Raw genomic sequence first — 27,265 nt, 5'->3', positions numbered from 1 at the left:
GACTGATTTCATTGTTATTCCTTCATCCCCAGTCTCGGGGATAAACAGTTAAGTGGTGGTGATTACATTATGCACTAAAATGTGTGCTGTTTTACAGTAGAATAAACAACCACAGAAAAATATGATGAAAGTGCTCCAGGTAAAAAAACCAGAAGCTGTTTACTCTAGCCTTTCTGGTTTAATTCACAGGGCTAAAAATGACATATTCTGGAATTCTTTTTGCATTTTGTCCACAACAGTTTTCTGTACCAGGAACAACGTCATCTCTTGATTATTTTCCTTTTGAATTTGAAACTGAGTCTGCTGATGTTTTCTTACATCAAATCTTTTTAACTGTAAACAGAGTCTGTGCCTACTGTTGAAACTTTGGGCTATACCTGGCAGAAACACAATTTGGAATCTATGATCTTAGGGGAGTGTTCTTAACTCTCTAAAGACGCTGCATAACTTCTCTAAATGTCTAAATATACTTATGATAAATCTAATTTTTAGTATTCAGGGAAGAAATTTGAGGGTATTTAAACACCTTAAAATCTCGTCTAAACATCTAAGCAGTATCTCCTGGAAGGAATCTGGTTTATGTGCATGGAGTCATGTGTTAGGTTTTTAGAAGGCTGACATCAGCAAACAAACTATGTGTTCTCCCTTCCCTTAGCTACTTTTTCCCTAAGCAAAGCTGAAAACTCCAACCTGTGTAATGAGAAACACTTGTGAGCAAAACCAGTGACAAATGTATGGCATTACACACCATTTTTTTATATGTGTGTGTATATATATACATACCTACCTAATTAATTAAATTTTTTAGGACACTGATATATCAAATTTAACACTTATAAAACAGCCAGATTCCAGACAGTGCAAATCATACTTTAATATATTATAAAGCTATATAGTAAGCCCACTCCATGGGCTTCACATGCACATAAAACCAAGAGTTACATAAATAATATCAAATGACAAAACTGGAAAGCAGTTTCTGCATACTTTATTTTACAATTCCTCACTAAATATATTTACAGGACACAGAGTTTGCTTTAGTGCAATACATATTAATGTTGCATAAGTACAAACTGTTGAACTTTTCTAAAAAAAATTAAAGAAATAAAGCACTTAACTGATGTTACAGCTAAGTATGTAAAGCAACGTTAATAACTCTGAGTGAAAATGCTAACAGCATCTTTTCTTCTCATAAACAGTTTCTAGAAACAAACCACAAACCGGCATTACATATTCCAAACTACTACCCCTTGTACAGTACCATATCATTTAAAAAAATCACTTTTTAAAAGCACATATACTGTACTGTACAGCAACCTGTTTCTACAGATACTGACTTACTCTTTTAATACAAATATGATATTACCGTGGCAGTTTTGAAGAACAAAGTTATCGCAAGATATCAAACATCAGTAACAAACTCTGATAAGCACAGCTTCTTGAGAACCTGCTTTAACAGCATTTCTTCACAGTGATATTTATGAAAGGTTGGAAAAAGAGATTAGCATAAAATATTTCCATCCTTTTCAGTTTTTATGCAAAAATCATTACTTTATATTGGTAATTATAAAATTACAAACACTTTCTATAAGTAACTGCATCTGTAGTAATGATAGAAAAAGTCATCAGTAAGACACCTAAAATGAGGCTTGCATAACATGAGAGTTTGAAGAAAACTAGGTACACCTCATTTTTAAAAGAAGAGTAAGGGATGTAACTTAATTTAGAATAAGCAACACAGTTTAACCGCGATAACCTATTATCAATTAAAAAAGCTACTTGCTTATTAATAAATGGTAAAAAATAATCAAATTGTGATGAGGTGAAATCAACATTTAAAAAGATATGATGAAACATTTACTCTTAATCTTAGTTTTGGCACTTCATTGGAACAATTACTTTACCAAAGACCAAAATATGTATAAAAGATATACAGCTCCTTGACATACCTTGCAAATATAGTACATAAGTACTGGCAAACACTGAAAACATAGTTAAACATTCCCACAGATTTGCACATGCATGCACTAGTCGGACAACAGCGTTGTATTTATGCTCTTGGCGGTGACAATCTTGCAGTACTTGGGTATCTTAGGCCGTTTCTTCAGGAGATCTCGTTTCTGTTTTAAGTCTTACAAATTCTTTAGCAACTTCATCATTGTTCCTCTGAGAGAGTATTCTAAGGATTGTCAGGCCAGTCTCATCCACGGAGATGCTCCTGAGCAGAGGGTACCAGGCGGCGCAGCCGGCCCTGTCGGCCATGGCCTGCAGCTGGATGACGGTCATGCCGATGACGCGGTCCTCCCGCGCAAAGCAGTAATCCTTCACTGACAGGTGCACCTCGTAGGCTCCTGGCTTATCTTCGTTACCCAGCAGGCTGGGAGGATTAACAATAGGAATTTAGAACAAGGACTTCAGTTTAATATCCCCCAAGGAATTAATTTGCTCTAGAAATCTTGGGCAAATTAAAGCGAGAGTGGTATTTTAAGTTTTGTGGTTCCATTTTGTTACAACGGGTTATCTACTTTTAAACTTTCTACACAGGTAACCCCCTCAGATGGATTGGTGATGGAGCCTCTGTTCTGAGCAGCCTGAACAGAAACAGAATTCCTTCGATAGTTGGAACAGACAGTTACCTTTCCCTGGAAAGGACAAAAAGTGTTCAGCTGGTTCCCCAGCTGTCAGCACCATTTCTTTAAATCAGCTTCAAAATGCACAGAAAATCCCTGGTAGCAGGCATCAAAAGGGGCTTTGTGGTGAGACACAATGAACTCATTTTAGTCAGGGTTGGAGGGTAAGGAGAGGAAAATAAGTTGGTCTCAGGAAAGGGCAGAGAAGTACTGAATTTAAAACTCTAGGTTAGGTGGAAGCTTCTTACTGATTTAAGGATTAAATTAAACAATACTATTAACACATGCATAACCCAATAAACATTTTGATATCTCTACAGGCATTATCTAGAAATAATCACTAATGCGTCTGTCCAAAAAAATACATAGGCCAATAGATTCCTAGGGATAGAAATAATTATTCCTCTGTAGGGAAATTAATTATACTTTTTAACCAGGTTTTGTAGGACTGAAATCTTGGTGATTGCCATTCAGTTTAATATACAACAAAGACACAAATTAGTAAACAATTTTGAAATGGTGTCTATATATCTATATTAGGATGTTTTTTTGTTATTAATGGTTTAAAGGCAAAAGTATTTTAGGGAATTTTTCAAAAAATATGCAACTCCTAGAGATAAAAGACTTACAATTGGAAAGTTTCATTGTACTTTGGTGACCAGGTGTTGCTCTTTGTCTTGGTTCCATGTTTTCTTTTCTTGTCACTTAATTTAGGACCCAGTATGCAAACTTCCACGAACGGCCGGAACATAGCTGTTGTTTGCCAGTTTAGGTTATTGATTGCTACAACTATAAAGAAATGAAGTTAGATGCAATTCCACTGGAGGTGTTCCAATTAATTACCCTGTATGACTTGGTATAGCCAGTGAAAGGTGACCTGAGAGCCTTCCTATGGAATATGAATACCTGGTAAGGAGATGCTTTGTCCCTTCCCTCCCAAGTGAAGATGTCTGACTACTTTTGGGTTCAAAAGTATCAAATGTAAACTTGTATTTTATAAATCCTTTACATTTGCAGCTTCTTTTTACCTGCTACCTTCACTGCAATTAAAAAAAATTAGCTTATACTAATCTGAATGATCCTGTGTTTCTGAAACTCAGGTTGCACAGAATAAAGGCATTTTATAAAAAATGCGGCTTCATAAGACTTGGTGTAGTCATTCACCACTCAGCTTTGCTATAGTTTTTAAAAGCTGAATTATGTACAAGCAATTGAGAAGTATAATTTGGCACATTTTAATTTATAAGTCTATATACTAACTTTAAATTATCTAGACAGAGAAGCATAGACAGTACTTGCCTGCATAATCTGGGTTTCTGCTGATGTTGAGCAAGGAAAAAGTGCACTCCTAATCACCTGAAGTGTACTCAGAGTTTCTCAAGTACTGTAATACCTGTCATTTTTTATTTTAGTACTGGTATGTTTGACTTAGGATGTAGGGCTTGGAGGTTTGGTCTTTGTTGTTGCTTTCTTTTTAAAGTTGGCTGTTTGAAACTTACCTTTCACAGTGACTTTATGCTCACCAGTTCCAGGATGAGTAGAGATATCCACCTGTACAGATATCTCACCCACTGAATTATTAGCAGTTTGACCTGAAACAAGAATCACTGGTTAGCACAGCTGGCTTCTCAATGCATCCAGAGAAATAGACACCCAAAGGTGAGTGGTACTTTCCTTTAGAAACACTTCAAAACTTCTGATGTGTTTCACATTTCAGTGAGAATCAGTTACAGATTCATAAATGATTTTGCCACAAAAAACTGGATAATTGCAAATATTTGTGGAAAGTGCCTCAGTGAAATAAAAAAATCGTGTTCATCTGGAACTTTCCATTCTGGTTGTCATTAGATGTGTTTGCATCTCGAAATGCCAAAGTTGGTGGGTTTGTCAAGCTTTTCATGTACCTTCCACAAATCTTACTGCTAAATGTAGGTTTGGAAAGTTACTTCTATGTCTCTATTGATGAATCTTTTGCTGAAAGTTTTGTCTCAACAAATTACTGCAGTTCTGCACTGGCACAGACAGAGGGGCTTAAAAATGAAAGAAGGTTGAGGGGATGGCAGGAGAACCAGGAGCTTATTTTTTAAAGTGTTTGCTTTTGAGAAACAGGGGAGGTTGCAAGTCAGTTTGTACAGAATGAATCTTTAAAAGCACTTTAAATATTGTCTTGAAATGTACCACAATATATCAGATTGTAACAGTAGAAGATAAATAAAACTGAGTATGTTTACTTGTTCTTTGATTGGATGACTGCGAGTGTTGAATTCTGTGAACTGCACTTGCTCCCCAGTGTAATCTCCTGTGAACCACATAATAAAGTAAATTTCTACCCCTTTAAACTGGCTGCTATTTCTGTGGGTAGCAGAGAAAAGATTTTATATTCCTCTTATTTATACAAAAATTCCTTACTCATTGGTTCTTTATCCCTCTATACAAGAGGAGAAGAAAGCATTCCTTTAGAATTTTTCCAGCACTTCATATAGGAATTAGGGAAGGGATACAGAGAAGAGAGAGGGGTGTCTTGTGTAATAATAATGGGGAAAGTGATTTTCCTCCTTAAATTAGTTTATAACTAGGGCAGTTTTTTCTCTTACCATGCAGTGTTTTCTTTCCTGGATTTCCTCACCAGTGGCTTTCTAGAAATGAGCTCTCCAGTGATGTTTATTCACCGCTTTGCCCTGATCTGTAATTATGTTCTCTACATGGCATGAGCATTGCAAGGTCAAATACTCTTACCCCAAGTGTTACTGCTTCAGAGAACAAGCCTTTTGTTACCTGATCTATCAAAATGTGGAGATTCAGTGATTATTTAACAGGCTCAGAATATTTAAACATTCTTGTGCATTTCCAAACTTTCAGGTAAGTTTGGCTTGGAATTGTTGTGAACGTATTTTTCAAATATAGCGATCGCAGGGTACTTGTACAAATTTTGCTGTTAGATGTATTTCATTATCAGTCAGAGGTTTGGACCACCACTACCATGTAAATAAGAAACTTACTAGACATCAATTTTTTAATGACAAGAGGTTTAGCTTCAGTGGCAGTAATTAAGTTTCTTGTATTTGGATAATTACTTAAAACTGTACTATATGGAAGCTCTGAGTTGGTGAATCATTCTATGGCTTGCTCACAATACATATCACATAATTTTTTGAAGAATTTAATAATATACCCCTGATTGCAGTGGAGGATGAGTTAAGCTGATCCTGAATATCACTGAAATGATCCGCTGGTGTAAATTATGTATTTTAGCCTCTAGCTTAAAAAAAAACCCCAACCCAAAACCCCAGGAAAGTTTTAAAAGAGGACAATTATCATTTTTATTTGATAGCCTTAAGAGCAGCCTGTGGATGGTGGTAGTAGTGAAGTGTGCAGTGTTAATCTCTAATAATGTCAGGTACGATTTCAACAGGACAAGAATCTACAAATATGTAAGATTAGACTTGTTCTCTTTCTTCAACTTTTTTATTAACTTATGCAGAATATTCTTGCAAAGGTCTCCTAATAAGTGTCTCTTTCCTTCTCCTGGTAGTCCATAATTGACAACAGTGCTCCAAGCAGTACTGCAAATATATGAATAGTCTTGTATGTACAGTGCTGCTGCTTGATATGGTTATAAAGAAATCTGTGCAAAACATCATCCAGTTTTATACTAAAAGCAGTTGACATTGAAATGACCCTACATCCAGTATTGCTGAGAAAACCTCCTTTGCAGAACATCCCAGTGAGCACAGACAATTTCTAGTGGAGTCTAGAACATAAACTTGGTTTCTTTCAGTAATCACCCCATCCATCATTCTCTTTCTAACCTGCTGAACAAACTAGAGATACAATTCCAGGACATTTAGTATTTGCTTACACCATCTCTTGCTGACATTCAAAGCTAGGGTGCTTAATTCTGAAGCCTCTGATCTGTCTAGTTCTGCTGTTTTGTTTTCTTTTTTGCTACCACTTCTTGAATAGTCACAGCAGGAATTAGTGATTCTGACTGCACTATAGAAAGGTCCATTTATCCTACTACATTTAATAAGCCAATTTAGCTGACAATAAATCTCTTCATGCACTGCAGAGGATGATTGCACTTTTCTTCCTTTAGTACTGTAATATAACTCATTTGAAGGCTAACAAACTCATAAATGATTCTGCCTCGTTTGAAAACCTTATGGATGTTTAATTATTACTGCTTGCTCTCTAATATCTGCTTTACATTTTATTTGTTGGTATATTTATACTATTCAAAATACAGCATCCTCTTACTGGTGGGTGGTTAAGTGATCACGTGCATTTAAAGTGCAGTCATTCTTTCACAGCAAATAAATGGTAAAGAATAAAAATATCTCCTCAAAGATGCTTGCTCCTCAGGGACTACAAAGGCCTAGAAGTCAGGCTTTTATCCCTCCTTATTCAGCACCTGGAATGATATCATATAACTGATGGATACCTGTAGTTTGTGTTTATTTTCTTGAAGACCTAGAGGAAACTGATACACAACTTTTTTCTAATTTAGGTGCTTTACTATTTCATTTAAGGAACAACCAGAAATTTTCAAATGTGAAAGCATCTTAAGTGAATATTTTTGTAAAGACCTTTTGCTTTACCAGTGGTCTGGTTTTAACTATATGTACTTTAAAAACAATTATTTTCCTGCCACTATTCTGAGTGCATTTGCTTTGCTATCAGCATATGCTGGAGTACTTTTATTAGATGTAATTCAGCAAGTTTCTTCTTTGTTTGTTCTTATATTTTCTGTTTGTTGCTTGCAATAGTGTGCTGATTTCTTTAGCTTCCAATGCAGTTGGGTTTTTTTTTTGGCATGAAATAAGGTTGTGTAACACATGGTTCTGACCTCAATTTGAAACTACAGTGGATGAAGCAGGGATTATTTCTTGAGTTAAATTCTGTCTGAAGTATGGGTTATGAGAGAACTGGAAATGCTCTGTAGGACTTAAATTTCCTGTTAGAATACAGGTATAGCTTTCAAAATATGACAGTTAATAATATAATGGTTTTGACAAGCAAAAGAAAAAAAGGTCTTTCTTTTTTGCTTATAAGAGCTGCTAAACAGATTAAGCAATTTTTATTTTCTATAGTATGATGTCACCTATCTGCTTGTTTAAACTATAGTTACTATCAGATTATTGTTTTAATGCAATTCCATTTATTTATGAAATATTGAGGTTATGCTTTTCTTTGTACAACTACAAGTTGCAATGGAAGACAGAACTGAATTTGGCTTGGCAATTGAAAATAATTTGTCTTCATTTTTGAATGTGTAACGTCCCTCCCTGTGTTGGTGACTTCACAAGAAAAGGATGGAGCTACTTTTAGAGATAAGCATATTTACCTAATGAAAGCGAGTATTATATTTTCTTGTTTTCAGGTACGTCTTGCCTTTTTAGCTTGCAGTTCTCTGGCGTAAGAATGAAAAAATCTGAATCAGACCAGTGAAGCAAAGCCTTTTCTGCAGAGCCTTTTCTTATAAAAACACAGGTAGGGTTTGCAGTATGAGCTCTGTGTTGTGAGATGAGTATTGATTTTTCTGCTTAAGTGATACAAACTACTTTAAGTCAAGACAAAAAATATAGTGCAGAATCCTGCCATTATGCATTTATTATTCTCTAACAACATTTGTGAACTGGAGCTGCTGTAAAATTTGTAAGAAAAAATATTTCCCTATGTCCAATAAATAACCATTTTACATGCAAGAGTGGTGTTTACTTTGGAAAAATTAGTGGCAATAAATGAGAGCTAATTCAGGAAACTCTATTTGAGACTGTCTTTTTATGCAGTTTGCTAAAATTAAAATAATATTTGTTCAAATGTTATTAGTGTTAATGCTACACAAGTGTAAATAGTCACAGCACTGGCTATAGTTTATGAAATTACTGAAGATTCATGGCATTTGCTAAACTAAACCATAGCCATTTAATTTTGATTTGCTTTAAGTCATTTAAAAGGGGAAGGTACAACTTAAAAAGGTGACTGCTTCTCTCCTGTTTTCAGGAGTGACTTAAGAGAAGCTTCACCAGTACTGGTCTCAGCACAGACTAAGGGTAAGTCAAGTGTACCATGGAGTGGGACAGTTCATGCAATAGGCCAGCAGAAGTACAGTGAGAGTTTATCCTTTGGCTTTTGGAGGTCTGTCTTGATTGAGAAAATGTGGTTGAATTTAGCTCAAGTTAAAATGATCTTGTCCTGCCTGACCTGAAATTTGTCCAATTTGTCTAGAGCTCTTGTCAATGTACAAAATACATGGTCTTTTGCAGAAGCCTTGGAGTGTTCTCTGAAATTCTGGGCTGGCTGCTGCCTGCCTTCAGCTGTGAACCAACCATGGGGTCCCAGCCCTACAGCACTGAACCCCCAAAAATTCCTGCAACTGAGCTGGGTTGTGCAGGTCAGGCTTGGCCCTTTGCTGCTGTTTTACAACTGATTCATGCTTGGCTCAAGCACACAAAGAATGGTTTAGTTAAAAGCTTTTGAAAGCAATCCATACAATAATCTGAATGTATTCAAGAATGTTATCCTGTAACTGAATTGAGAGGAAACCCTTTTACAGCATGAGCTAATGTTTACTATTATTATTATTATTATTAGTGCACAAATAAAGTGACAATTTAGGCCAGAGTAAATAAAATCAATCTGAGATCTGCACCTCAGGTCTAATGGTGCACTGATGGCACATGATTCTCATCTGGCTTTGTTTTATGTGCTCTTTGCAAAGGTATCAGTGACCACCTAGTGTGTTAAATACTGGTCACTAAGGCTTTGGAACGCAGTTCTCTTCACCAAACTGCCTTCAGATTTTGCAAAATCCTTTAGGTCAGTATCCATGTCCTTTTTAGAGACTCCAGCAGTGACTATGCTCTATGGAATGGTTCTTGGCAGAAGCAGCACTTGTGTATGATTGAATAACAAAACTCATCCAGATGAATGTGCTTACAACAGGCACTGCAGAATCAGCTGAATCCTGTCTGGGTAATATTAAATGTGAAGTTCAGATAGGTGGAAATAAATTTCATTACTAGTTTGTAAATCATTTTATGTGTTATTATAAAAAAATTACCCAACAAACAATACTGATAATTTATTTGCAAAAGAAAATGTTGCTCTGCATGATTTACACAGTGGTGGGTTGGGAATAGAACAGGACAAGTGCTTAGCAATTTTCTGGAAATGTTTATACAAAGGGGCAGTCAGAGATTATATCCCACTCACTATTCTATTGATACCAATGTTAAAATCTGTAGTGATCAGAGTTTCCACAGGATTTAATCTCCAAACAAACACATTGGAATTGTGTGGCAGATCTGGGATAACAGCTGAAGAGAAACCTCTCCCTCCTCCTCTGCCAAGCACAAAGGCAGGTATTTAATAAGCCATGTCACTGATAAAGCTAATCTAGTACCTGTATGTCTGTATCTCTACTTATCAGACAACATTTTTCTTTTATCCTTAATTTTCATAGTGTTGGTTAGAGATTTGTGTTCACAACACTGAGTGAGCATTAAATTTACAACTTTCATCAGCATAGAATCATTACAGCTGGAAAAGAACTTCAACCATGACAAATCATTATATGGAGAAAAATAAAATGAAAAACCTCAGTTACTGAAAAGGTTACTGTCAGATTATGTTCCTCATTGTCATTTACTTATTCCAAAACTTGTCTGTTTTGAAAATTCTTGAGAATCTATAGTGGTGCTTTGAAAAGAACAATCATCAGAGTAAGATTACAGAAGTTAATTTAATTATTCTTGTTGTATAATAATTTGCTTTTAGAGCACATGACTGTAACAATGCAGTCTCATGATGCATTTGAAAAAGGCAGTAGGAATTGTGCTTTCAACTATTGAAACCACCACAGGGCAAACTATGAATCTCTGAGCCACCATTTTCAACGTTAGGAATGGTTTTATTATTATTATCTTACAAAAATTTCTATGTTGCCAAGATCTGTAGGAATATGTGGGCACAAAGGCTGAGAAACAAAACTCTGGTTCAAGAAAACATCCTTCTTTAGGAACATAGTGCTGGATAATTTGGTTATTCCTACTGAATGTGATCCTGCACGAACACAGGGAATATCAAGGAACATAACACACTTTTACAGAGCCATTATCACAGAATCAGAGAATCACTGAAGTTGGAAGAGACCTCCAAGATCATGAATTCCAACCTTGGCCTTTCTGTTTGTGTGTAGAGTTAACTCCCCCTTCTCATGCCAATCAGGAAAATTTTTGCTCTTCAGTTTCTTAGAATAACTTCAGCTTAGTCATGGTGAGTGACAAATTATCTTAACCTGGGGGTAAAAGTAACCTGGTAGTTGTCTGATTCTTGTGGTCATTACAGGCAAACCAAGCATCCAATTCTATCTACAGTCATAGTTATTATACAATAGATACTTTCTTTACATTTAAAAAATTATTTTTTCCGTTACTTTGAGCTTAAAATTATATCCAACTGTCTATTGATAATGGATTGGCAATGTGGAAAAGATAGGCCAGATATCTAATTATATTCCAGAGAAAATTTCTGATTTGCAAACAGAGTCATTTTAATTAAAAGCTAATAATACAGTTATAGCTGTGAGGCTGGAAATCATAATAGATGAGGATTTAGTTATTTTAAATGAGGCATTAAAGGATAATGAAAAGTTTTGAGTCACTTTTCCTTAAGTTTCATTCCCAGTGGCTTCATTTCTAACAATACTGGTGTGCAAATATAGGAATAGTAATGTGTGCACAGAAATGAGCACAGACCTCAGGCTGAAATCATGATGAAAATAAGAAAATGTAATTTTGTGGCTGAGGATTTGTAAAAGATCACTTATGGCTACAACTTAACTATTTTTTTCCTCCTGAAGCTACAATGAAGGTATGTGTTAAAGAAAAGCAAAATAATCTTAGAAGTAACAATTTTCTGCTTGGATCCATATTGCTAATTCTTTCTTTTTGAGAGGGGGAAAAAAAGGACTCTACTGCCTACATATAAGAGTTTTATAGCTATTTTTGCATTTTTAATATATGAGTTACTAAGAGAGATCTCAGTTTTAATATGGAAACAGCTTAGGAAATCATTCCTCAGAAATAGTCTTGGGACAAGCTGCAAAACTCATGTTTCATACTTTTTATACTGCGAGTAACATATAGTACTTGAGAAGTAAAAGCAATTTATTTCCAGCTTTACTGTCCAATTAAAACTTTCTGATTCTTATGAGCTGGAGCCGGGTAATTCATTATATCAATAAATTGTATTCTTTCCCAAAGACATGAAGTGACAGGCAGGTCATTTTTTACAAATGCTCATTACATTCAGAAGAAATCTAGTAAAGATTACTATGGTGCAGAAATGTTCAGTTTTGAGAATGAAGAAAACATTCAGCTTGGAACATGATGTGCGCAGTGCTCCTACAAAGAACCCTGGTGCTCAGTGCGCCCCTAGAGCTCAGGGGTTCTTCCTCCTGTGCAGTCACAAGTCCCCAAAGGAACTGCCCTCAGGTAAGCCCCAAAATCAGCATTAGAGAAGGGATAACATCAATAACATCACATGGACAAATTTGTGTCAATAAACTCTAAAATACCACAGGGGGTAGAGAATGTAATCTGCAATCAACAATTTAGAACATTTAAAACATAATAGGATGCATTTCTGTGTCCCTTACTGATCACTTACTCTGGGAAGTTTGTGTGGCTATAAACTTCTTTATCAGGGCGTCAGTGGTCTGTGTGTAAAGGCTGAGAGCATATTTGAGGGACTGCAGGTCTGGGCTCTTCTCCAGGAAATTCTTTTTCAGCCCACTTCCTCCAGCATGGAAGTATTGCTAAAATGAAAAACAAATATGGTTGTTCACAGGGGAAAAAAAGGCCTCAGTTACAGACATACAACTCCAAGTAAAATTCTTAAATGAATGTTTGGAAGTAGCAACAGGAATGTCTACATTTATTATAGCTTCTGAGATAACTGTCATAATACAAAGCTTCTTTCCAAGGGTAAAACAATTAAGCATAAAGAGAAGAAATATGCAAAATTTTGATTTTGGTCTTCATGATCTGAAGCATTGATTTGCCAAAACTGGAAAATATTTGAAGCATTCTTTTAGGTTGCAAAGAGTAGAATGAATTTTAATTCTTTAGCTAAAAAACCCGAAAACATCACAAACCCCTCTCAAATGAAGGCATGGTTTACAAGCCAGTGCTTGTATAATATACAGGATATATTACTTTTTAGGGAAATGGGAACTTCGTAAAAAATTTCAGAGAGAATACTCCAGAGAGTGAAGTTTTAGAGTAGCGGTGTGAGAAGAGGACTTCTGGTTCTATGGGCAGAGCTAGATTTGGAAAAACAAATATGCTTATGACTTTGATGCCATGCTGACTATGTGAACTATATAGATAAAAACAATCTATATAAATGTATTATATTATGTGTTCAATCCCAAAGCTGAGTTCAGAAAAATCAGGGGACAGATTCTTCTCTTTTTCCTCCCACAAAGAAGAATTTTTCCTCAAGTTTTGTACAGGACAGTGTTTGATGAATTAATACATGTTAGCCACAATGAAAAGATAAATGTGCTACAATACCTTCATTCTGTTCAAACACCTTGCAAAGCATTTGCAACCTCCATTACAGTTCTAAGTCTCAAGATCAATAAAGCTCCCATTAATGGCTAATTAGTAAAAATAAACAGTGTTTTTCAGGAACAGAATGACTGCTTCATGAGATGCAACGTTGGTCCACTGTGTACAGGGAATCTTGGGGACTGTAAGCAGAATTTACTCTCCCTGCCTTTTTGCAGTGTTGCCAAAGGAATAAATGCAATATCTACATTCCAGTTCACATACACACATCTCCAGTAAATGCTGTATCCCAGCTTATCTGGACAGCTCAGACCTACAGTCCACATATGCCCTTTGCATTTAGTGCACACATTTAATCTTCCAGTTCTCAAGATTCTGCAGGAGATGAAACATAAATTTTTCATAACAATTATTTACATTTCTGTATTGCTGTCTACTGACTGTTAAAGGGAAAAAAATATCGGTAGGAGCAAAACTGGGGATTTGAAGTTATCAGGCAGCAACATTTTATATTGTTTTAATACTATGGGGACAGTTAGGGTCAGTTTAAAAGGTTCTGAATAAATCTATCTTTCCAAGCAAATTATTTTATACAATATGTTCCAAAAAACTCTCATCTTAATTGCTCAAGAGTTTTGTCATGATTTCACTAAGAATCATAATCAATTTATAAGCAAGAGTTAAATTTTGTTAATATTTCCTGCTATTGTGACAATTACTGTGATTTTTTTTGAAGTTGTCTCTCCCAGTAAAATGTTATCTGCAGCAGCAGCTGCACATGGCTGAAAGTTCCATGAAAGCTAATAGTCACAGAAAGAAATGAAGACCCTTGTTTTCCTGAGTTTTAAACTTTTTTTTTTGTTTTTCCCATAAATGGTAAAATTTGCAAGCGAGCCAGCAATGTGAACCTATCATTAATGTATGGAACTGAATATAGAAAAATAATGAGTAAACAGGATTTTACAGATTCAGCTGGATCAGTTATTGCCCAGTTCCTTAGAGATGGAAAACTTAAAATAATTCCCCTGCTGCTCTTGCTCCTCGCTGTAGGTTTGTAGGTGGCGCAAGAGATTTCCAAGTCACACTGACAAATGAAAGGGGCAGATGTCAAGCGCTGCAGCGTCAGCCCAAAGCTGCCAAATGCCACCCAAGCCCCTTTGGGTGCTGCTTTCTCTTTGTAGAGGGTCTCTGGGTGTACCGAGAACTGGGACAGCATTATCAATGGACATTGTCTCTGGGCTGACATAATGAGGTAGCAGAGAACTCAGTCTGAGCTAACTGAGGCCAGAAAGCCACTTCTCCTAACTGTAAATTGCAAATTAAGCTGAAAAGTATTAAATAGTTATATAAATTGCTATGGTTCTTTTTACATAATACAAAGATTGATGATATGCGATGTATATTCTAGATTAATAAATATTACTTTAATTTATATTTGTCAAAGGATTAATAACACTATCCACTATTAAATTATGATTGATTCTCAGTGAATTAAATGAAAGGAAAAGTAAAAAAGACTATAAGTGGAGATACTCCTCCCTGCAAAAACCTTCATTACCCAATCAGCTACCCAGTTTCTGAACACACACCACAAGCCATTTTTACCATTCTCCTCTTCTTATCTGGGCAGCCATGGTATTTTTGCTATTAAATAAGCTGTATTTACTAAGCATTACAAAAAAGAAATCAGTATTTTGATCATTAAACATAGCAACTACATTCCTAAATAAACTTAGCAGCCCTTTTTCTTGAGTTAACTCATAAAGTTTGCCTTTTTTTACTTTCTACCAGAATAAGCCAAATTTCTGCATGATCAAGGTTATTTGTTAAGTATTTTGGAAATGATTTTGCCATATCAGCTCGTAAATACATCAGGCAGTTATAATGCACACAGTCATTGCCTTACAATTTGAAAATGGTTTCTCAGGAAGCTTTCTTTAGCTCACTTAATGAATGCTATGAATTAACTATTATAACTTAGCACACAGATATAAGGATCCTGAATTAACAAAGGGATTTTCCCTATTTAATATTTTCCCTCCAAATCTAGACATTTTGAGTAAAATGGTCAACACCTATCTCTCCATTTGTAAGAGTTTAAGCACTGGAAATTTAAGCAATGTTAGAGTTTACATTTTCCCCAGCTTTTATGAGTTTAGAAAATAATTAGATTCACATACTTTACTTCATGCAGCTTACTTTGGGAACATACTTCAATTTGTTCCATTTGTCAATTTGTTCAATTTGCTTCCACAACATTATTAATTCCCAATTATTTTTATTTCTGCAAGAAATGTCAAATCACGTTTGTAATTAATTGTCTCCACTACAAATACAAAAAATGGCAATTGGGAGCTCCCTCTGTTACTTTTTGCTTGCCTTAGAGACTGTTTTATTGCAAAACACTTGATCATAAGTATTTTCTCTTACTTATATCTTCAATTTTATACTTCAGTAGCTGCCTTCTTACTTTCCTGATCTGCTGTCCCTTCCCAGCAGACAGGAAAATATGCTCTTATTCTAGAAACTGATTGCTTTAGAGTTATTTACACCAACTACTGATCCAGGCAAATGTGAAAAAGACTGATAAGCAAATTAAATAATACATTAACTAATAATATAATAAATATTCCTAATGATTTCTTCTGACTTCAGAAACCAACTCCATGAAGAGTGTATGGAAGTCTCCAGCCTTTTATCTAAAAACCAATCAGTGATTGCTGGGCATTGCAGCCCAGAGCAGGAAAGACCTGAAGCTGTACCTTGATGGTAACGAGGGCCACGTCCATTATTGCACACTGCCTCAGGGTCAGGCTTTTGGCTTCCTCGCGGATCACGTGGTCCTGCCAGCGAGACAAGAGCGCACTTGGTTTCACAGAGACAATACTGTGAGTATCTGTTCTTTGCAAAACAAACAAACATCCATCAAATGCCCCCCAAGGACTATGATTAACAGGGATTAATTCAGAATCCTTTCACAACAAATTATAACCTAGAGCAATTGTGTTGTTTCCTGAAATCATAGACTGCAGAGAACCAGATTCACTGGTTAATACTGAGCATTACTTCTTTTACTCGGATGCATTATTTTTCTGTTTTGGGGGATAGGGGAAAGGTTAAAATTTAACTTAAAATAATGAAATTGGATGATATAGAAGTAATTAATTTTAATAATAAACATGACAGTTTATTAACAAATGGATGTTTGTTAATGCCCTATGTTTAAAAAAAAGAAGGATTCCTATTACAACATGTTAGACGTAGAGTGACTACACTCCTGTTAAATCTGCCTAAATAAGCAGCCAGTGATTTATTTAGGTAATATTTTAAGTCCTCTAGCAAACTGCACAATCATTCATAGAGGCCCCAAATACCACATTTCTGTATAAATCTGAAATCCTAATTCAGCATTGACTGGCAAACAACTGACATCACTCTCAAACATCTCTGCTGTCCATCAAGTGGACTCCAGTGCTGAAGACTTTACTGCAGAGGTACATACTATGTTTCAATGCACGTAAATAGTCCACAGAAAGAAAACTGCTGGTATTCTCATCTTAAGGGCTTTTCTAGAACTGGTTACAGAAAGAAACAAAGGTACCCCTCTGGTACCCCTCTTTTTTTTTTTTTTTTTTTTTTTTTTTTTAATGTGCAATGCTTGTAAGACTTGGTTGTGCAATAAGGGACTGATGGCTTCTTGACCCATGCAGTGATCACTTACCATATAAGCATAGAGTCTTCTAATCATAACTTGGTTTTGATGAAACTGTACAATAATTATTCACCTCTGAGTAGTTACTGTCATATTTAATCTCATTATACTACATAAGAGCAAGTAGGAGCATGAGGTTTAGGCTCACAGTCATCAATATTTCCTCCTTTTTCTGTTAGTGCAAGCCAGTCACAACTTCATCTGGCTCCATTACCTTGAGTTTTGACAGTTGTCCAAGATCTTTGGCTGCACTGAATATCATCTGGGGCCCCTGTAATCACATTGAAAATTAAGGAAACAGGCTCACGACAGCATGTTTGCTTTTTATGTCAACACAATCTTATTTTCTGCTAGGATATTGGCCAAAGTCATCGTTTTGCAAAGCTAAATAAAAGTTTCAGTTGCACAGGAGACACATTTTCATTCAGTTCATAAGGCCAAGTGCTTGACTGCCTGCAGCAAGATTCCCTCCAGTATTCTATAGCTGATACAAATATTGCACTTTCTGCTGAGAGTAGTTTTGTGTTCTCCTTTCTGCTGTCTCATTTTGTGCTTAATACTGAAAGCTAAGGCTGTGATTGTTCTCAGTGTGTGTCAGTGAGATATTTGTCCATAACTGCAGCTCTCAGGTGCTGGGCTAACATGAACAATCATGCTGGGAAGTGAGCAGCCCTGAGGAACCTGAAAAAGCCTGTGTAGGGGGAATCCTCAGCTGAGTAAACCACAGCACAACGGTGTACTGTGAGCCAGAGCCCTTTTTTAAAGAAAAGATATTGAAATGTTATGAAGTTAAAGCAATATTTTACAATAGCCAAATCCTGGCATGACACCAAAGGCCAATGCCTACACATTTGTCTCAGAGAAACAGAATCCTACTTTAATTCCATGCTCACATCCTTTATCACAATTACTCCAGGCAACATAACTACCAGTGCAGTTACATAGCAGCTCAGGAAGACATAGTTCTGATGATGTGGATTTCATAAAAACAGGTTCATCCAACTTACCCTGGACTAATTTTTTGTTAGACTTTCTGTTCCAAAGAGTTTCATTTTCCAAAAATAATTTTGCTTTCTATATGCTTCAATTGGAGAAAATGTAATATAGAACTACAGTTTAAATCTTCATTATTTTTTAGTAGCAAGAAAGGTAAGATAAATACGTATATATATATATATATATATACACATTTGTGAAATATTAAACCCTGTTTCTGAATGCCTGTTCCTCTCAAGCTCAAACAGAAGGAAATATTCAGAGCTAGAAAATCTCTCACAGTATCCTACTTTTCAGTGATTTTCTTTAATTATGTATTCAGTAGTAAACAAAAGTATCAAAATAAATTGAATAGTTCACAATGCCTACCAGAAACACTCTATGTAGAGGGTACCACTAAGGAAAGTCCCCTCTGAACGTATTGTGCTATGAATAATTGATCCTGCATAAAGCTAATAAATGCTCCTAACACATGATGGAAAATGCAGTTACCCAACTGAAATGCAATCCATGTATTGACAGATATTTGCAACAAAAAATCTGAAAAGCAAATGAAAGATGTCACAAATGTAAATTTGAAACTTATTGAAAGAGAGGTTGTTTTTAATTATGTATAGTTAACAAGAACAGTACATGTGAACAAATTCAGTGACTGGAGTCCTGGCCATGATCAGCTCTACTCTAGCATTTTTAATATTTCAGGTAATTTCATTTTTATCTCTGCACCATTTATACATTTTCTATTAGAGCTTTTTCCTGCCTGTCCAGCAATATTGTTTCATGCATCTTCAATATATTATAGTAAGATTTAATGATATGCCTTTAACTTATGGACGCTGACCAACAGGTTTTTAGCAGCTGAAGTGGTACCATAGGATGTGCAACAGCGAAGTTGCCAAACGCACACTGGCAACATCACAATTAACTTGCCCTAAGATGGTCAATTTATTTTAAACAAGATTGAATAAAAGAAGAATTAACAGTTATGTTATCCCAATCTCTCTCAAAAAAAAGCAATTATGAAAGGGTCCCCAGGCCAGGCTCTCTGTGGTGATCCTTTGCCAGGAGGATTTCACTGTTGCCCTGATGTGATTTCACATCAGGCCATGCCCCATAAGAGGCTCGTGTGCAGCACCACTTTCTGTGAGGACAGCTCCCTTCCCTCTTCTCAGCAGGCTGGAAATGCAGCTCTGCCCAAAGAGGACCTCCTGTCAAGGCTGCTATTAAAATCCCCCAAATCTTTAGTGCTATATTTGGCTGAAGCTTCCTGATGTTAATTAAGTGCTGCCTCAAGATGAGAAATGGCACAGCAGGCAGGGCTGGAGGATGGGATGGGGCATCCCTGGCTTTCCCAAACCTACAAAAATGGAAGTGATTGAATTTGTGATGTGACTAGGAAGGGCAAGGAACACTCTTCATGTTCCTGTGCACAGTGAAGCCGAGAGAGAAATCAGATTTAAATGAAACCCCTTTATGAGAGCACATGACTGCATTCATAAAAACTGCTCTGATTTGGATGAGGCAGTAAATGAAGGAGTGAAGTCTTCCTCACTAGCTAAGAGCAAGCTGGCTGCATGACTCTGAGAGGAACAGTTCCTGCAATGCAGGTGTTACTCCCTGTGGTCAGGGTACAGAACAGGACAGAGTCAGACCCTTGGCACCACCTGCTCAGGCACATTATTACAGTCCTTTGTATCAACTGAGAATTGCTCTGGAACACTTACGGTTTGGTCTGTCAGTGGTGGAAGCACAATCTGTTTCTCTATTTTGTTTAAGACTAACTTCCAGAGCTCTTTCAAAACCCGTTTCAGAACAGTCTTCTCACAGATTTTTGCAGAGACACTTAAACTGGAATAAAACAGAACCACAAAACAGTCACCAAAACCAGCATTATGGCTTCAGAGGTGTTCTATCATGCTAAGATTAATAGCCATTAAGGTTTATCTTTTCTCTAGTAATAAAAATTTCTTAATAGCTAAATTATTTTGCTATTTCATCAGTAAATATTTTTGGCAAAAACACTTGCAGATTACAAACTTAAATAAATCTTCTCCATCTAATTTAATGCTTAGTATATCACTGATGCGTATTTATTGAAAATGCAAAAACATGATGAGTTAAAAGTTTGATGGATGATACAATTTAGCACTCCCACGCCCCTAAATTAAAGTTTTAGTATATAATTTGTTTATGTCTTAAAAATAAAGAGCAACTGTCTCTCTTACTTTGCATTTCTACTGGGATGTAGAACTGGTTGCTGACAGCTAATGCAAATTCGCAGCTACTGTTTGGAAACATTTATTTCTATACACTGACATGTCTGAGCAGTCTTGCTATCTATTACTTACAGTAAAATTAAATTTTTAGGGCACCTTTTGCATCTTTACTTTGAAAATTTCTGGCTGGGGAAAACCTGCCTAAGGAACCAAAGGGGTGTGTAACTTGTGACTGGAGTCCTCGAGCACAGGGTCAGTGCCAGGCTGCTTGTCCTCACAGCCACTTCCATCAAAAGGCCACTGGTCTTTGACAAGCAGCAAGGACACCAATGTGCTTACAGATGTGCCTGTGCTGCACATGGCCTTTCAGAATGTGTCATTGCTGAATGATGACAGCATAAGTTATGCTTACTTACAGAAGCAAGAATGAGTTTGCAGGCTCCTCTCAAAACTTAGCATTTTACCAAATGAAAAAAAAATCAAGCTGCTGTTTAGATGATGACCTGGTTTTGGTGACACAGAAGTGCATATCAATAAGGAGTGTGACACTGGGCACAAGTCTAAAACAAATGCCAGACAATTCAGTGTAGGAATTACTTTTGTTCTTTTTTTCAGCACAGTCTTCATAACACAGCCTGTGGAGGAGAGACCGTGCACTGGCTCATTTTCAATGACTCAAAACATGACAAGACATGGAAAGACAAGCCTGGAGCTTATGTAAAAATTGCTCAGTGTAAGTAAACAGGTTAGGCATGGGATTCTGCACACAGTGAATACTAGAAATATTAAAAATACTACAGAGTGCTTCCAGGTACCAAGAGTGTTTCAGAGTAAAACCAAATGTGCCTGACTGCAGCATCCAGTTCCCAACCTGCCACACTCACGTTGTGTCCAGGGAATCCATGAGAGGCCGAAGCACAATCTCAGCATCAATGGCTGCACTGTTCTTATTGGCTGCTGCATTCCCATTTCCTCTCATTTGATTCAGTTCATTGCTCATTTGTCTTACACAATCTTCAATAACAAATTGGAAACTACAGGATGAGAATAAAAAGGAGAATGAAAGAATTCTGGGAAAGAAAACAATAATGATGATTTAGCATCAGGTTCCTCAACAAGACTTAAATATTTTCTGCAATGATGCAATGTTCAAAATTGAAGATACTATTGTGTTACCATCAGAAAATAAGTTCTATTGAGGATCATAGCTCATATAAATAATTCATGCCATGTTTTGATCTTTTCCCTGCCTTCAATTCAGCCACAATTTTCATAGCCTTGTATATGTGCCAAATATTTATTTTCTGAAAGCAACAGATGTATCACAATCTATAGGTTAGATGTAATTGACTGTCAGCTAGGAACAACTTCTCAAGATTTTATTTTTGGTGTGAAAGGATGATACAAACAGGTGATGATAAATAATTTTTCTCTTGATAGTTAATAGCAACCAAGCTTTGATAATCTTCTTGAGGAAAAATCAAAAACTCCTACTGATTCTGCCCTATTTGGCTCAATTTGACTTTTTCCAGATTTCACACAGTCAGTGCCTTCAGAAGGATTGTTACTTCTTTGCAACTACACAGCATTAAAACACTTGGACTGTTTAAAATATCCTTTTGCAAAGAACCCCCTTGCTTTGAAGCACTCAGACTCTTCCTCCTGGGAGGAATCTTTTTCACTTCAAGGTGACTGTGAACACATTCTTCCTCCTCAAGTTTGTATCTGCTCAGCTTTTCTGAAAACTGTTCTCTTTCCTAACTGATCAGGTTGAGTGTCTGACAGTCTTAAAGTGCTCTTGATGTGATAATCTTTGGACAACATATTGACACAAAGCAGAACAGCACTTAATCAGTCACCAGCTCAGAGGCAGGAAGAGTCTCTGCACACACAGTAATTTGGTTTATGGGTTGTTTTGCGATGGATTGAAATGGTTTAGGATTAGTTTATGAACAGAAATGCAAAACAGAGGCCAAAAATATATGGGGCCTGTTAAGCTGAAAAGATAAATGGCAAAGGTTAACTTGAGGAAAGTGGAAGAGAATTTACTGTGAGAGAAAAGAAACAATTGTTGTTCAGTGACATGGCTAATTGTAAAAAGAGAGCACAAACCTCCATATGAAATAACTGGAAAAATCAGAAACTTTTCAAAATGCACTTGGAAGTACACTACTTACCTACACATTTAAAGCCCTAGATAAAATCAACCCCAGGCAGCTAGAGAAACTGCTCATGGAAATTCTTGGGACTAGTCCCTCCAACAAAAGCCAAAATAATGCATTGCCTTTCTTGACGTTAGACATCTTTCCAACATTGTTAACCTCAGAGACCCAAGCAGTAAACTGACCCATGAGGAATGTTCTAGCTATCTGGAGCATATCCTACACTGAGCTATTCTGGGTTTGCTGTTGCAGAAACCTAGTTGGCTCATTCAGAAAGAAGCCCTGGAAAGAAATAATATTCATGCACTGTCAATGATCCGAGAAGCAGAGCCTGGGAGCAAAAGTACAGCAAAACAATACAGCAAAGTAAGCACACAGAAAAAAGCAGACTGTCCACCCAGACTGCCCATCAATGGCTTGAATAAGCAACTACAGACTTTGCTTAATGAGCACCACTACAGCACTAATCCCTCTTTCTTAGATTTCTTTCTAATTTGAAGCAAAAGTAACTTGCTACTTCTTATACCACAAGCACTGCTGGCATAGCACCATACACATTCAGGACTGCAGTGTGCACTCTGATTAATGGAAGGTTTTGAGAGTAAGGCTCAGTAGACAATTTTTGAAGAGCCACAGGCAAGCAAATGACCCAAGAAGGCCATACACAATGACCACCTGAAGCAGGCTAAACACAGGCAGACATCCCTGGTTGAAGCAGGCCACTTGGAAAAAACTGTCAGTCTCAGGAAGTAATATAAACATGGTCAGAGAGGAAAGTTTAACATGGTATCAAGCAAAAAAACCCCAATTGACTTTGCTTCCCAAAAAGCAGAACAAAAGCCTTCAGCCTCACCTCTGTAACACATTCATGCCCACAGATGATGTTCAGTTGTCTTTACAGTGAGGTTGCTTTTGTTTGTTTCAGAGTCTAAACACATACACACACAAACTGACACCACTCCATCAGGGCAGAAGCAAGCCATGCCTCAGGGCATCCAAATAACCACCCAGACTTCATCAACGAGGGAGATTTTTGAGCAGGACTATTCTTCTAAGGTTTGCAGTAAAATGAGTTTGTTACCTTGCAGCATACGTTACACTGAGTTCATCCAATACACTGCTAAGTTTCACCTGAAGTTCTTTGAGAACAACACTAGCTTCAGGATCCAGCTGCAAAGAGATAAATAACATTGTATTTTATTTATACACTAGGTTTCTGGGGTTTCCATTACCATCAATGAATTAGCAATTATGTACTTTCTGTAAGAGCAAGCTGGCTGCATGACTCTGAGACACCAGAGTGCAGAGATACACTGCACTACAGAAAACCAAATGTGGAAACATCTGTCGTGAAACTGAATTGCTTTCGTAATAATTTTGAAATACAATTGCCATTAAAAAAATGAAAAAAAACTTTGATTACAGCAGGGAATATTTATATTAGAAATCAAAACTGTGCCACTGAAAAATGACTTTCTGTGGGACTGTGGAAACTGCGTTGGCAGTCACAAAGAAGAGAACTACCATTACCTGGCCAGTGGTATTCAACAAGGCACACCAAGAGAAGGATGCAGGAAAAGTCAGTGCTTGTGTTAATAGTAATGCAGATGCCTTCATATTTTTATTATTTTTTTGTACATTTCACTATTGTTGGTATTTTGTCTGGTGATTTGCATTGAAGTTGTTTCCATATTTCATATGTTTCCATAATGCAGTGTAAAATTAGAACAGTCAGCACTGAAAAAGATGGCTTGAAGAATATCCATGCCAATTCTACTGACAGAGGATGTGGGAAGGGACTCTACCAAATTTCAGTACTGCTGTTTCTAAAAGCCATTAGGGCAAACAAAATTCAAGCACAGAGCAACACATTCTGATACTCTGATACAGGGTTTCTAAACATAGGGAAGAAGTTAATGCAGGGGAGAAATATATTTTTACATTTACAGGGATGAGAAAACATGCATAGATATTTAATCAAAAAGGTACCCTATTGATATTGATCAGCAAACTTTTTTATTTGCTATGGATTCTTTTTCAAGTAAAAAATAATATTTTTTTTTTATCTCCCTGATCTTTAGCACTCAGAAAAAATAATTACAGCCCATTCTGGGATATGATAGATGATCATCAGGATCAACAGCTGAATGTGAATTAATTGCTGATGTTCCAGGTCTTTCAGCTGCATACATCACAGTGTTCAGGAATGATTTCCAATGATATCCCTTAATTTGTGGACTCTGTTCTGCAGCAAGGTCAGGTACAGACCTTCTTGCAATTTCAAAGGACATTGCACATTTAGAATACATAATCAGGGCTGATTCTATTTTCTGTCTTTCAACTGCATGAGTAGTGTTTGGTGCTAATTTTTCCTCTGGTGCTTCAGAGCACTGTGGTACAGCAGGTCAGTTCTTCCAATCACACTTCAGAGAAAAGGGGAAGTTGTTGCAGCACACTGGGTAATTTACTTGAGACTACACAGGAATTCTACAGCAAACCAAACCGAAATAGATCCAATGATCTATGGCATTTTAATCTCAGACCATCCTTTATCTCCTCAGAGGTTATGTGTGGGTTAAAATAAAAGAAAATCTGAGATTTTCACTACAGGTTTTGACAAGAACCTGAAATAGGTGGCAAGGGGGAATTACCACACATCCTTTAGAAGATACTTGGTGTCATGTAGTTCTCTTCTAATCTGAGAAGCTCATACTTTACTTATTACTGTAAGTACTTACTGTGACTACTTACTGATTTAGTTTTGAATTACTTTGCATTGAGAAAACTTCTGTAGCTTCTGTATATCTTAGTAGAGTCCCTGGCAGATACACTTTGACAATTCATACACTTAAATGATTGCTTTCCTTCATATGAAGAGCAGGAATTAAAAAGCCAATTTTACTGCAATGTCTATACCAGTAAACAAATTAAGACTTTGCTATCAAAGGCAATGATTTTTCCAGAAAATGGATTTCAATAGGGAATCATACTGTTTCCTTTGGAGGGATACACACCAACCCCAAATTTAAGACCACTAGAATATAGACATTTAACAAACACTGAACATACAAGCATTCACATTGAACATGATACATGTCAAGGAAAACAAAATACCAGGCAAGCAGAAGACTCAAAAAATTTTTTAGCAGATCATGCACAAACCAGAGAATCACCTTATAACCGGGCCTATAGAGGTCAATGTAGTTACTTTCTATCAGAGGTTGTGGTCATAACCAGAAAACACAATGTATCTGCTAAATTCACCTGGAATTGAACTTAGTCCAGCCAAAATTGGACTGAATGCTAACGCCAGATTGTGGATATTACACACATTATAGAAGGGTGCATGCAACTGTTAAAGATTTTAGAGGCTTTGTGCTCACAAATTGCATGAACAAGTTTGTGTGTGCACAGCTGGAGGCATCTGGCAGGCCCCACATGCTCATGCCCGTGGATGAGGTGGCACGGGGAGGAGTGCTGTGACACAAAGAGGTATGCGGGCTGCCCGGGCAGGTGCGCCACACCTGGCCACGCTGGCATCACTGGCAAGATACCAGCAAGAGTTTGAATTGCTGCTTCTCTCTAGGTACTGGAAAATAGGGTGATTTGGGTCTCACCAGAACTAAAATGTGCACTTTTCATTCTCTTAATCATGTGCCTTCTGTGTGCTAATGATTGTCCTCAGGCATCATCCAAATGTGCCAGAGCATGACCTCTTCTTTTTCCTGATATGGCAGAGCTAAGATGGAAGCATGGATGTGAGAGGCAATGCTGATCAGCACCTGAGATGATGTCAGAGAGGGAGATACAGACATGAAAATGAAGTATTTATGGTATTGGGGACATCTCTTTTTCTCTTCAGGTCTCATTTGCTTCATAGAGTTTGGTGAAGAAGGAATGAAATCTAACAAACTTCCCTGAACATATTTCAGGAAAATAAAAAGAAAAGGCTTTACTTGAGCCTGATTATTTGTGGAAGAAAAAACAACAAACCAACAGTAAATCTCAGCTATGAGTATCATTAGTGTACCATATCCAATTTAAAAACAAAAGAGAAAAGACAACACATTTATCCCTTGGACAATTGTATTCTGGATTCCATTTACAGTTCCCAGCATGTGTGGAGTAGCTTTAAAATACGTTGGGGTAGGTTGCTCAGGTTTCAAAATTGGATTTTTTAAAGAAGCAAGCTTATTTAATTAATAATGTGTAAATCATTCTTTTTAATAAATTCTTAATATTCTTGGCTTTTTGAGGCTCATATTTCTGTTATTTTAACATGTTCTTAAATAGCAGAATTAAGTTTTACCCACAAGGAAATATACTCATTATTTTGTTGGCACATCTATTGATTATGCATTATCAAGAGATAATTAGAAATTTGACTTTTTCTGAATGCTACACAAAAACTGTCAACACATTTGCTGAACAGCTGAAAAAAGAAGAAATAGTTGAACATCATGATTTCCAAATTCTTCCTGTCTAAAACTGTGAAATCTTTTATACAGAGAAGCCTTGGAAAAGAGTTAAAAATCTGTTAGATTGAGGTATTTCCTGCTGTAATTTAATGTGTGCTAGTATGGACATAATCTTGTTAACTGCAAATTTGGTGGTGTTTCTGCAGCAAACTACAGAGATGTAAATTACTTTTGCATGAGTTAAATGGAATCTCTCTAATCTGAATCCCATTTATCTGCAATTTCCCAGGTCTAATTACTTATAGTTTCCTAATGGGACCACCTGGTTACTTCTGTTCAGAAAATAGTTTTACATATTTTCTGTATATCTGGTGATGATACAGCAAAGGTATTTAACAGCCCCATCACTTTAGGGGTTCTTTCTGTCTCTGACAGACATTTCCCCTCCTCCACCCACAGCCTAGGGACAGTGAGATGTGAGATGTTTGGCTGCCACTGCTCTGAGTGCACTGGAGAGCACTTGGGCCGCTGTACAAGATGAAAAGGTGGACACT

The 27,265-nt window shown here is 36.7% G+C and overlaps 1 protein-coding gene across 3 annotated transcripts in view; it reads right to left on the bottom strand.

Annotated features, from left to right (window-relative positions):
* Positions 1-874: 874 nt before the first annotated feature.
* UNC13C (unc-13 homolog C) overlaps positions 875-27,265 on the bottom strand; it is a 167,589-nt gene continuing 141,198 nt past the window's right edge. The window contains exons 24-32 of one of the 3 annotated variants that reach the window (XM_074549373.1): positions 23,375-23,463; positions 21,016-21,165; positions 19,640-19,763; positions 17,134-17,190; positions 15,970-16,050; positions 12,303-12,450; positions 4,130-4,222; positions 3,260-3,419; positions 875-2,377 (exon numbers count right to left, since the gene is read on the bottom strand). In XM_074549373.1, the coding sequence (XP_074405474.1) occupies positions 2,092-2,377; positions 3,260-3,419; positions 4,130-4,222; positions 12,303-12,450; positions 15,970-16,050; positions 17,134-17,190; positions 19,640-19,763; positions 21,016-21,165; positions 23,375-23,463 (1,188 nt within the window). In that variant the 3' untranslated portion in view covers positions 875-2,091. The remainder of the gene's footprint in view (positions 2,378-3,259; positions 3,420-4,129; positions 4,223-12,302; positions 12,451-15,969; positions 16,051-17,133; positions 17,191-19,639; positions 19,764-21,015; positions 21,166-23,374; positions 23,464-27,265) is intronic. The other 2 variants (XM_074549374.1, XM_074549375.1) reach the window with 2 other exon arrangements.

This window comes from Zonotrichia albicollis, chromosome 11 (assembly GCF_047830755.1).
Source record: "Zonotrichia albicollis isolate bZonAlb1 chromosome 11, bZonAlb1.hap1, whole genome shotgun sequence".
In the NCBI taxonomy this organism is placed as follows: Eukaryota; Metazoa; Chordata; class Aves; order Passeriformes; family Passerellidae; genus Zonotrichia; species Zonotrichia albicollis.
Note: the sequence above shows the minus strand (reverse complement) of the source record. Positions and strands in the feature narration are given on the sequence as shown.